The sequence below is a fragment of the Phyllobates terribilis genome, unplaced genomic scaffold (genome assembly GCF_046119375.1).
Source record: "Phyllobates terribilis strain yellow unplaced genomic scaffold, ASM4611937v1 Scaffold_2__4_contigs__length_985480577, whole genome shotgun sequence".
Taxonomy (NCBI): Eukaryota; Metazoa; Chordata; class Amphibia; order Anura; family Dendrobatidae; genus Phyllobates; species Phyllobates terribilis.
Window position 1 is genome coordinate 84,855,517 of NW_027362762.1, and position 13,728 is coordinate 84,869,244.

General features: G+C 41.0%; 1 protein-coding gene across 1 annotated transcript; it reads right to left on the reverse strand.

Annotated features, from left to right (window-relative positions):
- Positions 1 to 329: 329 nt before the first annotated feature.
- Positions 330 to 10,400, reverse strand: LOC141244435 (zona pellucida sperm-binding protein 4-like). Its single transcript, XM_073669008.1, has 12 exons — positions 10,283 to 10,400; positions 9,191 to 9,312; positions 8,850 to 8,946; positions 7,271 to 7,417; positions 6,499 to 6,686; positions 5,901 to 5,998; positions 5,673 to 5,800; positions 4,852 to 5,041; positions 3,963 to 4,110; positions 3,743 to 3,815; positions 3,104 to 3,214; positions 330 to 529 (listed from the first exon to the last, which is right to left on the reverse strand). Exons 1-12 carry the CDS (start codon positions 10,398 to 10,400, stop codon positions 330 to 332), a joined length of 1,620 nt encoding a protein of 539 aa, XP_073525109.1.
- Positions 10,401 to 13,728: the final 3,328 nt, after the last annotated feature.

Below are 13,728 nucleotides of genomic sequence, written 5' to 3' on the forward strand. Positions count from 1 at the left end.
TACATTACACAGCCCCTTATTGTTTGGAAACTTCATGTTAATAACTAGATTAAAATATACAAGGGAAAGTGAGGAACACATTGTTTTATTGAGACAATCAACAGGTCATCACACAGACAAGACCGATCTCTGTTCACCATTATAGCAGTGTAATTACTGTGGTGTCAAAAGACTAAAAAAGTAACAAGACAGCTCAGACTTCCAGACCACTTCAGGCCCAAGTAGTAACGAAGCGGAGGATTTTGCAACCATCCCCCTTATCCAAACAGCAGATGCCACAGTCACCACAGCAGTCTCAGGAGTGCAGTTATGGATAACGTAGTTTCATCTTAGGAGCATTTAGCCGATATTGTCCCAACACGGACAGTCTTCTTCATAGGCGAGATGCTGATCGGTACAGATTTACATTTCCGCTGTCTGTGCATAGTCCATGTCGTCAGGGTCAGAAGAACAACTACAAGAAGCCCCATGGCAATGGCTGCTCCATTTAGCAAAGTCTCAGATTGGGAAATGCCAACTTCATAGAAGTCTGGAGGATAAATAAGTTGGTGTTAAAATGAGTCAGTCACATCCGAAATGCAAACTGAACTAATATTAAGACAGTGATTTAAGTAACGTTGCCCCTTTAAAAATCAAATTTTAGCAGTGAGATGTATACAGCCAACATGAAGACTTTATACAACATGAGTGTGGGGGGGGGGGGGGCAGGTTGGTGCACCCTTGGCCACAAGCTTAGTGCTCCCTCAATTCACAGACTGAGTGCACCAGAGATTAGGTCTGCACTGTAGATAGGAGGATCCATGACAGGGGGAGAGGTCCTGCTCATGGCCTCATGCTGGCTGCATGCCGCCCACTCCTGTACAGTCATTGTGCAGCAGTTCTCGCTCTGGCCATGTGGGCACTGTCAAGGAACTGCTCAGTAGGGAAACAGGCATAACAATGCACCAAGTTCTTGACCCTTCCAAGGGTGCACATGCTTGGGTCTGAGCAGTCATACCATTTAAAAGTGTTGCTTTACAAGAGATAAAAATTACATATCCTAAAGGATTGTTACTCCAGCTCACATCTGCCCATGCCAACCGGCACCCACTTTAACCTTGGACATATGGGGTAGCACGGTGGCTCAGTGGTTAGCACTGCAGCACTAGGGTCCTAGGTTCAAATCCCCCCCCCCCCCCCTCCCCCAGACAACATCTGCAAGAAGTTTGTATGTTCTCCCCGTGTTTGCGTGGGTTTCCTCTGGGGTCTCTGGTTTCCTCCCACACTCCAAAGACATACTGATAGGGGACTTAGATACTGAGCCCCAATGGGGACAGTGTTGATAGTGTCTGTAAAGCGCTGTGGAATTAATGGTGCTATACAAGCGAGTAAAATATTTGTGTATATATAAAAAAAAAAAAAGTTAGTACAGAAGACAAGTGTTGGTCTTGTATCCATCTGATTGGTGGTGGAGCTAGCACAGACCTCAGCAAAGTGCAGTCTGTGGATTGGGACAGCCAAGTGGCATTATGCAGAGGTGTCCTGGGACCATGCAGCTGTCCCATTAGTCATCTCACCTTCACTGGCAGCTGTGGGATGAAGATACCAGTGAATACAATGAGCAGGGAACAGTCAGCTCCCTTTACCATCATTGAATCTGTGTCAAAGTGTAAGGGTGATTGACAATGGCCATCATGTTCCTACCCCTGAAGACACCAATCATGTTTCATTGTACTGTATACTATACCCTGTGCCTTTTGGTATAGTGTACAAGTAGTACCTAGTGTTGGTAGTGTACAATATAGTATCGAATCGGGAAAAGCATAGGAAGGATAAGTTAGTGACTAGTTAGGTTGTGATGTTAAGGTAAGGCTAGTGTTAATGTTTTGGACTAGCCCATAGTTAGAGGAGCTTAATATTAGGGCAAGTGACTGCTTCCTGTAGATAGCAAGATAGGGAGTAGGTGTCTGAGCAGTGCTTGGGTGAACTGCTAAGAAAAAGGAGACTAAGGGACAAGGGGGTAGCGCGCAATGTGGAAATGACCAAAGCCTTCCACCTAAGGGGATCCTTTGATAGGACGTGTCCCCAGAAACCTTCCACTTGCCAAGGTAACAGGACTGAGTTTCATGGGACTAGTGGAGGATCCTGAGCAGTAGATCCAGGGCACCAGTAGTGGAAAAAATAAGACGTGGAACTGCTGTGTGAGTAGAGAGACTTGCTGATCAGGACTGTGGTGATAAGCTGGGCAGTGATGAAGTAGGGCAAAACCCATGTACTTCTCCAACCATGGAGTAGACTACAGAGGAAGGATACAGTCAGGGAAAATGCTTGTAACTGAAGGAAATGTCCATAAGACTTTGTATCCACTACCCCTTACGCATAACCCTTATCAAGTTACCGTTTAGTAAAGACAGTTTTAGAACAGAAGTCTCCTTTATTGAACTTTAAATATTATGGCCCGATCTGGCCAACACCAGCTACAGGCAGCCTGCATGGGCACAAGGCCCTCACAGCACCAACACCAATTCTTTCCTGTAGAGTGCCATGAGCAGCTGCTCACCCACAACTACCACGTTCCAAGAGCATAGCAGGTGGCATTACACCCCTACATTGCATCTGCTGTGCCTCAGTGTCTGAGGACATTAAACTATGGTGAGGACACAATATTGTGAAAACAGGATGTGTGGAGGCCCAGTACTGTGTAGAGGGTTCTGTGAGGAGGACTCTGAGGGACATCATATTGTCTTATTAGCTGCTCAATATTAAGTGATAAAAATGGATATAAAACAATGAGCATAAGTTTGGCAAGTTGGTTCAGCCCTCCACAAGTGTCACGGTCTCATTTGGCCCTTTAGGAAAACTGCCCACCCCTGAGCCAGCATCCAAACACAAGGTAATTGAGGTCCTTTCCTTGGCTGTAGTCAGAACATCTCCAGGAGACAGGTGCAGGTCCTACCTCAGCGTTGTATGTCATCTCTGGCAGACCAATGGAGAATGAGTGGCATGGAGGTGCACAGGCTCAACCTCCATTTCACTTACACAGGGTGCAGCCAACCTCAGTGTTGGGATCACTGGTGCTTCCTTTAAGTAGAACAATGTATTACTACAGAAAATGTCAACTCACCTTTCTGGCCATTTTGTGCCACCGGCAGAGCGTACTGAAAGTAGATTGGGACATCTGATGATACCAGGACTGGTTCACTCTCAAGCCTTAACATGTTAGCAGATCTCTTCCCTAAAAAATTAAAAAGGACAATTCTTCTGATCAGTGGTAGATGTACAAGTTCTTCTTACATAATGAGCTTCCTCTAGGATATGACCATTTTAAGAGGCTTTGGGGGGGGGGGATGTCCTGTGTGCGATGGCTTCTTATGGCAAAAGCTTAAGATGTTTTGATGTATATGCAACAGCATTTTTGCTCTGCCTGTGAGAAGAGACCTTGCATCAGAAGACCCAGGCTGGAAACCAAGTTAATGCAAGTTATATGGAAATGTTGGCAGCTGCTCAGCCGTATAGCTAAACACTAGGGGTAGGAAATGCAATCCTTAAGTAAATGAAGCCATCCACCACTTAACTATAGTAAATATTTCAATGAAGGCTAGGTAATTTCATTGCCCCCATGGTGGCAGGTACAACAACTGAAGTTTGATGCAGAGAGATTATAATCTGGACTACAATGCAGCACATTGTGGAGCTGGAATCCCCCTCATCATACAGGACCTCCAGCTGATAAGTGGAAAGCTTCTACATCTGCCCAACTTACTTCTAGAACACGTGGTGGTGCAGTCATCATTTGGACCAGGGACACAGGCAGAAACACTGCAGTGGAAATACACCTATAATAGAAGTTACAGCAAGTCTCAGGCTCCTGAATGTGTTTACTTGAGCTTATAATAGAAAGCCAAACCATTTGACTTAGAGACAAAGCCAGTTTTACTCAATTTGGCAAGCTTTAGTGTACTAGGCCCATCATTAGTTTATACCTGTCCTTTAAGAGGTTCCTGGGTGGTCATTTCCACAAAGGTAAAAGTCTTCACATCAAATCTGGAGTAATGATTAGGGAAAGCTACAGAAGAACTTTGGGCAACAGGAATGAGCTCCGACTTGTAGTCATCACCAATAAATGGACACCTGCAAATAAACCAATGGCTATACATTAGATGGTGCAGCTGAACTAAGTGGGACAGAAGATTAGATGCAGACCACAGGAAAGTGCATTAATGTGAACCAGTCACCCAGTTTTTAGCTATTAAACTGGCCTAATTTCAAAACTCTATGATCGAAAATATAAAGTCGCCACCCATATGACTAAAAGAAGAGTTATTTCAGGAGATCCCCTAAAAGGTATGAAGTGTTAACCTAATACTGAAAGCTTTTCCTTTGCATCACTAACACACTGGCCAGTTTAATAGCTAAAAATGGGGTGACCGGTTCCCTTTAAGTGATCATCAAGTTTATTTTTTCTAAAAAAATAATGAAAAATTAATGCTTTGCTTTATAGGAATATGGAAAGAAAGTGGTCATGATAGAACACAACTGTTTAAAATTATGACATTCTGCATTAAATAAAGATGTAGCTATGACTGTCATGATAACTTAGAAAATGCATCAGAAAGACCAATATAGGTGCCATCATTGCATCTGCACTTTAGCTTTTGGTGTTTTTTTTGATTTGTGCAGATTTCTTTAATTTACACTATTAGTTTCACAGTCAGTCCCCTAGAGAGATTTTATGAACACCAGAAGATCAGCAAACTTTACATGTTAGTAGAAAATGTGATTTAATGAAAAAAAAAAAAGGTTTAATTATGGGCAATGCTTCATGGAGGTGGGTAGCAGAATTTCTGAAGAACCTTAGGCTTAGTTACTCACCCATTAACAAGTATTGGCCACTGGATGGCATTCATAGGGTCATGGGATGGTGTGGCCCAGCACTGGTGTAGAACAAGGACCAGATCCGGGTCAGTTCTGTGCAGGATTCGGACATCCACAAAAACTGGTTCCCTCAGTACTTTAATCACTGGATAGTCGGCGTCTGTATAATACTGTGCGTATGTGGAATCTGGAAGAGAAGGCAGGTTTTTGGTTAAGTACTAGTGTGCCATGTTTTCCCAAACCCTGTCATCAGCCCCTCCTCAACACATCAGGATTTCCTTAGCATTGCACAGGTGAGAAGAACCTGTAGCCATTTCTGGTGCCTTCATATTCTGCAAGAGATGGAATTAAGGAAATCCTGATGTGTTTGGGTAGTCAGGACTGGAGTTTGGGAAACCCTGTTCTATATAATTTACCTCCTTTAGGTCCTACCACAGCACACCACTGTGGCACTGTCTCATACCATCTTTATTATGGGCTTTCACCATAGTTTTAGACCTTTCCCTTGTCTGTTTTTATAGCCGCATTCATGTTTTTTTTTTTTTTTTAACCCCTGTTCATTGAGCTGTGCCTTTCCACTGCACCCCTATATTTGAGCAATGAAATTTTTTCTTCTTCCACTTTTGTACTTTGATCCTTTAATCGATTTCTTCTGTTGGTTTAAGTTTGTAACTTTGTATTTAGTTGATGCTTCTTTACATGTTAAAGCTCTAAGCTTGTTCCACATCAAGCAATTTACTCCCAAAAACTACTATATCATTAGTCATTAGCTTTGTGCATTTTGCTCAGAATCAGCAGAGACCCACAAGACGTCTTACCTATACTGATCCTCAGGTCAAAGCTGAGAGGTCCTTCGCTGGACACCGGTGGTGGGGGTGGTAGAGTCACTACCTCCACTTTCAATGGTTTGAAGTCACTGACGGCATAGTGACAGCGAACCAATAAGCTGAATAGAAATAAAGACTTTAATGGGGGTAGCAATAGAAAATGTAGACATGTCAGGTTCTCTGCCAAATTTGGCAGCTCTGTTGCATTTGTCCCCTTACCTGAAGGTAGTCTCTCTAGTGATAGATACTCTGTTCCATGTCAGTGGGATTTTGGTAGCCACCAGTTGATTCTCATACACTACATTTTCTCCAGTCACCTAGGAGGCAGACTTCACGATCATTTCATTAAATATAAATGTAAACTCTATAGAAAAACACCCTCACATGGAAATAAGTCTTTACCCAAGTATGAGCTAGACATTTTGAAATTCTCATGTCCAAAGGGTATTGGCTACAGAAGAAAATGCCATCACATCTAGGACCACCATGGATTGAGAACGAAGAGGGTACATAGCCCTGGTGCAATAATATTCACTCAGGATTGTGAGGGTCTCAGTGGTCAGATCCCCACAAAATAGTGAGATGTCACTTTATAGGATGAGAAAAGCCTTAACTAGATTTTTTATTAAAGTTAGAGGTCTTGTACATCCAAATGACTGACAGATGGGTCCCGTTGCTTTGGTTTTACTTATGCATAGTGCTCGTTTTTGGCATTAAAGCTCATGTCTATTCCCTCTTACATAGCAGGGCATCATGCTTTGGAGGAGAGAATATTTAGAACCACATTTCCTTGCACAAATGCCATAGAATACTGTACCTTTAATGTGGTTCCACAAGAAGAAACCGGGAACTGGTAGAGCAGGAAGAAGTCATTTTTTTCTATTGGATTACATTCTGCTCGGCTACTTTCCAGCAGATGCGTGGAGGACAGGTCAAGTTCTGGCTTGGTCAAGGTCTTTGGAATGGCAATAGAGAAGAGGCCATCTGGTGTGCAGCGGGCAGTCACTGAGGGCAACGATGCATTATAGGAACATATTAGATTATGGTTATAGGCATCAAAGCTACTAATGATCGTTGTCATTTCAAATTAAGTTACAAGAAACAAGTAGCTCCAGCCACCAGGAAGTTTTATCCATAGCAATCTACATTAGAAAACATTATGAATTTTCTGCTCAACTTCAGTCATGGCTTATATTACAGGTATGAAGCTATACCTGTCAGTTCTGAAAAGCAGGCAGTGCTTGGGGCCCACTGCCCCACGATTTCCACAGTTCTTTTTATGGCAAGACAACTGCAGAGACAGTCCTAACACTGCTTTACGGCTCTAACCTGTGGCGGAACCCAGGAGAGGGGCGGATTGCATTTGCAGAGTCTGGACTAGCGACTATACACTTTAATGAATATTGTGGGGGGTGAGGTATGCCTTTAATGCAGTGTAACTGGTACTTTGACATGTTTAAAACCTGAAACCTTAGAGATGTAATTCCTGAAAAGTTGCAAGTATAAAACTTGTAGGCAACAGAAAAAAAAAGGCATTACTTACGCAACTACAGCTTACTTCGCTTCAGCCATTAAAATAAAAACCTCACCTTTGTTGCCATAGTAGCATGGAGTAATCCTATCGGAGGAGTCATAACAGCAACCCATATCGGCACACGATACCTCAGAACTTTTACAGTTCAGCCGGTTAGGTCTTATGACAGAATCACACTGGTCCGGCATTGGAGAGTCATCGTCTGCCAAGAAGATTTAGAACAAATTGAGTTTTTGCTTAAAAAGTGCGTTTGTCACCCATTTTGTACTATTAATATGCCCTTTAAAAAAAAAAGTCAAGTCCACCAATACCTTTACATGGCCAGTCCAGTCCTCCATTAGTGAGACATCAGTGTTTAAATTGATATGTATGCAAGTCTGAAGAGCTATGGTAGATCTAGAGCCTTTGTCTCTCCAGCTCCATTTCCTGCCCAGCACTACCTCCTATTGCTCCTTTGCCTGAAGTCACACAGCATAGAGGCTGTCAATCAAGTGAAGAGAGGCAGTGCTGGAGTGACAGAGGCTTTAGGTCCACCATAGTCCTTCTGCCTCATTTGCACATCCAATTCAGACACTGATTTTTTAGTAACGGACTGGCCACGCAAGTTTGTTCCTTGACTTGACAAGAGCTATGTGCATGTAGTTTCGGCATAACGTCACAACACCTTGCCCTTCCACATGCTGCCAACAATCACCTACCACAAAATTCAGGGGTTGTAGCTGCTTTCAGTCTTGCTTGTCAATTTACAAGACTTGGATATAGCCAGTCAATTAGGCAGCATTGAAACAAAAGAGAAACAGCCCAAAATGGGTAAAAAACAAAGCCCTTGACCTACTGAAGAGTCATATTGTCTTCATCCATGGGTATAACTGCTGGATGACATAACAGGCCTGGGCAAAGTACAGCCTGTGGTCTTCATCTGGCCAACAGACCGAGACAGTTGAAGGGATGAGACTGTTCCCCACAGGCCACACCATCAATCTGCTGCCACCACTATCTGCATCCTCAGGATGCAGACAGCAGTGAATACACTGGTGGAGGGGCCACCAGCCCCTTCTTCCAAAAATCATTGGGCGAGACAGTTCTGTGAAGAGTCAGGGCACTTGAGTTAGGAGCAAGGCAAGTATGTGGTGTTTTCTCTTCATGTGTATGGGATGTTTGTATGTACATAGGAGGCTATGTGGGGGCTCACATTGTATATAGGGAGGTTGTAGGGGGCTCATGATGTATATAAGAAGCTGTGTGACCTCATGGTATATAGGGGGATGTCAGCACACTTAATTCTGCTCAATATTAAGTGAAGTTAATATGGCAATATTGAGCAGAATTCGTTTCAGCCTATTGGTTTGGCTTCCACAACAGTCACCGACTCATGTGGCCCCTTGGAAAGAAAAATTGTGCACCACTGATATAATCGATGTCAAAACCAAGTGAGTAAGGTAGAGATCACTGAATGATGTTTTAGGAAAGGCATGGCTATCAGTTTAACATCTGTATTTTTAATCAGAAGATATTCTATCCTAGGTCTAGGATTGAGAGGGCAGCCATCTTACCCAGATTCAAGTTAACAGCAAAGATTTGCTTTAAATCACCCACTTGGAGGCAATGGTCAGGATCTAGGCTCTAACACTCACAGGTTCTTGCTGGGCATGTCATCTTCTGTCTCACAGTGACTTTCTTTTCGCCATTATTTCTTGTGGTGAATCCAAGGGTCAATACATAATCCGTGTACTAAAGTGGAAGGAAAAAAAAAAAATTTGGGGGATTCATAACTTATACTAGTCAAACACTGAGGGAAGCACAGAGCAAATAGCCTGAAGCAAGACCACAATATGCCATAGACATCTTCTCCCTATAGCTTGGTTTTGCCTTGGTACAGATCACGGCTTTAGCTTTCTGGTCCCATATGAAACTGAAGGCACTTGGGGACCCACGATGACTGCACGAAGACAGAATCACTTCATTATACACTTACTGTTTGAGAGACATAGCAGCCATCATAAGACGAACCAATGATTACAGAGCCGTCACTTTCCCGGTTCACCCAAATGCCACATGATGAATTATTTCTCAAAAGCTCCATTTTTCCATCTTTATCTGAAAATAAGAACAGGGCATGGGTGAGGAGTGGAATCAGTACACCACCAAGTATCAGTGTCTCTGAATGCAAACACAGCCTTTGTAGGAAAGAGCCCATGTCCTCTACTGCGCCCGCACAGATAGTCAGATATGCCACTTCTGGCAGCACTGAGCCATCTGATCACAAATGTTTGCATGCAGTCCATGGCAAGAAAACTCCACTCATTCACTATGGTACTGCAATTCAGACAAAAGCACGTCAGTTTCCATATCAGAAGGATAAATACCATTGAGGATTTACAGGACCAAGGGCCAGCACCCACATCAGTAGTCCAAGGCTACCAGACCCCCAGCTGACAAATATAGATGCCAGAAAATAGGAGTTTAACAGGACTCTGGTCGACAAGCCAGACAGACAACCAAAATTGTCTCTAAACCTAGATCTTACAAATAAATTACTTAACTCTTGTACACAAGCCAAACAGTCACAAAATAACCCTGTGATTGCCCACCCAAACAGGGACAGACCCCACCACTACTAGCAAGTCACAACCTTCCCATCCTAAAGTATATAGACTTGTCCAACTAGCAAAGGGACATTCACAGCCAAGCCAGCTCCCTTCAGAGAATGATGGGAGCCAGCACCCCAGTGAGCCATGTACATGTGCTGAATGGCTTTCACTAGGGCGAATGAACATGCTCTATGGTCAAGGAACACAAGAGCCCACCTACACACCCTAGAAGGGGTTTTTATTAATGACCAGCAGTGGATAGTGTTTCAACTGCACTAGACTACATTGATTCTACCATAAGTGTTCACACATTAGATAAGAGCTGGCTCTTTTTGGGGAGCAGAGCCAAGTGGTCCAGCTCACTAAGAGCCAGACTGCCCATGAATACCACAGACAGAAGGTTCTTGGAGTCAGCAACTGCTGGTTGATCATAGACCAAGAATCACCATAAGAAAAGGCATAGCTTTGACACTTACTTAAAATCTTCATCTTGTGGTCACCCTTCAGACTCAGTGGGACAACAATCTGCATGCTCTCCACCCCACACTGAATCTGTGGCTTCTCCTGCAGGCCATGGCTGCTGTCCAAGACCATCCATAGTGCAAAGCACACTACACCCACCAACCTCAACCACACCATCCTAAACCCCTGACCACACCTCACACAAGGAGCACCTATATAGTGATGTGATCAGCCACCTGGGCCAGCTTAAATTAACCCATTCATAGGTCCTGATTCATCACGTTGGGTCAAATTGCACCTTTTTTATCTAGTTTTTGGTATTTTTTATTTGCACCTTATGCTCTGTTCCCATGATGAGTTTTTGGTGATTTTTTTACGCTGCATATTTTTTAAAAAAATGCAAGTAACCTATTTTACTTAATGGATGCAGAAAATCTGCAACATCAAAAACTCACCAAAAGTTCATCTTGGGAATGTAGCCTAATTCTTCTTTTTGTTTGCAACTTTTTTTGCATTTCGTCATGGTGGGCATGGTTTGGGGTTCCCAGTTGTTTTCAGCTGATGCATCAATTGTGACTTTTTAAAAAGTGACAATTTTTTTGCGCAAATGTTCTCCACTCCTCCGAACACTTCCGACTGATTTTATGTATGTCTGAACTTTATTGTGCAAATATTTGCAACATTTTAGTGCAACATGCAACTTTTTGCACTGAAAAGTCGCAAAACAGTTTGAGACAAAAATAAAGAAGATTTTTTTTTTTTTTTGCTTAAAATTCATGAACCGCACGCATACGCCATTTTGGAGAATGTGATGCAAAAAACTTCAAGGAATACCACAAAACAACAAAAAAAGTGACTTACAAAAATCTGCAATGATGAATCGGGACAATTATTCTTGTGTTTCTAGAACAAAAAGTCACATGTTCTGCAAAAACCTCAGAAAAAATTGACAAAATCACTTAAGAGACAAACTGTAATATATTTACACTAATGTAGCGACTTTTGTTGCAATTGATGAGTCAGACAAAATGGTGCACGTGGTTCATGAATTTTGCTCAAAGTCATAAATTCTTATTTTTGTCTTTTTTTTAGCTTTTTCTAAAGCAAAAAGTCGTATGTTCTGGTAAAATATTGCAAAATTTGGGCAGGCGGGCAAAAAATGACGCTAGGAGGGGGACTAGAGTACTTTTGCACAAAAATTATCAAGAGTTTTAAAATGTCCCGATTGATGAATTGGTCGCAAACATCTGGTAAACAAAAGTCCACGCTCACAATGGCGAACATAAAAAAATAGCGCTCAGGCTTTCAAAAGTCACCAAGCGTTTAAAAGAAGTAACGTCCATTCTTCTGCTGTTTTCTACAGGGAAAACGCTCAAAACTTACAATACAAGTCAATGGGAATGTGAAAACTAAGCTCGGAATATGCATTTTTTTGCAAATTTTTTTAAGTGTTTCTGCAGCAAAAAAACCCTCCCCAAATGTTGGCATTATCTTTATTGCTTAATAAAGTTAAAAAAATGTCTAAAAATTACTGAAAAAACTGCTGAAAATGTTTTCGTACAACATTGGCAGCAAAAAATGCCAGAAAAACAGGAAATGAACAAGGGTGTGCTCACACTGAGGGTTTTTTTTTTTAGCAGAAACTCTCCAAAATCCTCTTCAAAAACTGAGTATTTGGCATAGATATTAATTAAAGTTGCGTATTCCATGAGTTTGTGAAGCAGTTTTTGATGATGATTTTGCAGGGTTGAGTGCGGAAAATTTCTGATACAAAAAGTCAGCAAAAACTTTCTTCCTGTTAAATCTACTTCTCATTTTGACTAACAAAATTACATTGTAATCTGTAGTGATGTTTTTTTTTTGTTTTTGTTTTTAAATGTTATTCTGTTCACATCATGTTTTAGGCCGGGCCGTGGAGGATGGCTTAAAAAAAATAATGTTAGCTCTCATTCTGAATTTAAAGGCCCATTCTTTGTAAATCACTTTTCTTTTTCTTTCTGATTTTTTGGGGATTTCACTAACCAATTCCATCAAAAAGGCACAAGTGATTTATGAATTTTGGCCCAAACCAAAAATTGTCCTTTTTCCTGTCTTTTTTTTGTAACTCTAATAGTTACATGTTTCCCAAAATGCTTTAAAAATGTGCCAAAATAATCGGCATACATAAAATCGATCCAGTGGGGGACTGGAGAAGAGTTGCGCCAACTTTTGCATATCATGAATCTTTTTAAAACATCTATAAAAGTTACATTGACATAAAAATCTGAACACTAACCATATATTTTTTTCATTTGCTGGCATTCCATGAAGTTTTTTTGTGACAAATTCTTCAAAATGGCGCACGTGGGTCATGATTTTTTTTTTTGCACCAAGAAAAAATACTCTTTAGGCCCAATTCATTATTGCATTTGTGCTTATTTATCTAGTTTTTGGTGTTTTTCACCTGTTTTTCATTTTTACTTTATCCTTTCACGTTGAGCCTTTTTTTTAAATCTAGTTTATTTGTGTTTTTATGTTTGTCATTTTGGGTGGGACTTTTTGTTTCCAAATATTTTCGGTAGATTCATCAATTGGGACTATTTAAAAATCTGCAATTTTTTTGCGCAAATATACATCAAATTTCCTCCCCACTAAAAGGATTTTATCTACACCTGGAATTTTTGTATAAATTTTGCAACCTTTTTGAAGAACATGTGACTTTTTGCTCTATAAAAGGTGTAAAAATAATAAAAAACAAAGAATATTTTTAACTTTGTGCAAAATTCACAAACCACATGGGCCATTGTGAACAATTTGGCGCAAAACAACGTCAAGGCAACTGATGAATCGGACCATAGATTACTTTCATTTTTGGATTTTTTTCTTTTTAAAGTAATACCTGTAAACATTAAGCAATACAATTATGACCCATAATATCACTTATAGATTTGGGGCTTGATTCATCATTAATTTTTATTTTTAAGTTAATTTTATTTTTTTCTCTTGTATTTTTTGACGTTTTTTGCCAAATTCTTCTAAATGATGCATGTGATGTATGAATTTTGTGCAAAATCAAAAATGCTCTTCATTTTTGTTCTTAGCCTTTTTGTGACTTTTTAGCTCAAAAAGTCGCATTTTCCATTAACATTTTGTAAAACTCACACAAAAACTTTAGACATACAACAGAAAAAAAATCACCCTGTCGGCGGGGGGAGCACTGGGCAAAATATAATAATAATAATTTTATTTATATAGCGCCAACATATTCCACAGCGCTTTACAATTAAAACAGGTAGAAAACACCAAAACCTAGACAAAAAAAGGGTCAAATGTACTGATGAATCAGACCCACAGTATATGTATTACATTAGTTATTTTTTACTGAGGAGTCAAACGTGGTTTTACTGCATCAGGTTTTTTAATTACACTTTTCGACTGCATGGTTTCACACAGAGGATTTTGATGTGGATCTGCTCTAAAA

Excerpts from the sequence above, each read along its gene's own strand:
- LOC141244435 (XM_073669008.1), bottom strand. The coding sequence starts at position 10,400 with ATGGTCTTGGACAGCAGCCATGGCCTGCAGGAGAAGCCACAGATTCAG. Across the intron at positions 7,418-8,849 it reads GACATGCCCAGCAAGAACCT|ACGATGACTCTCCAATGCCG; the intron begins GTGAGTGTTAGA and ends TCTTCTTGGCAG. Across the intron at positions 3,215-3,742 it reads CACCACCACGTGTTCTAGAA|GGAAGAGATCTGCTAACATG; the intron begins GTAAGTTGGGCA and ends TTAATTTTTTAG.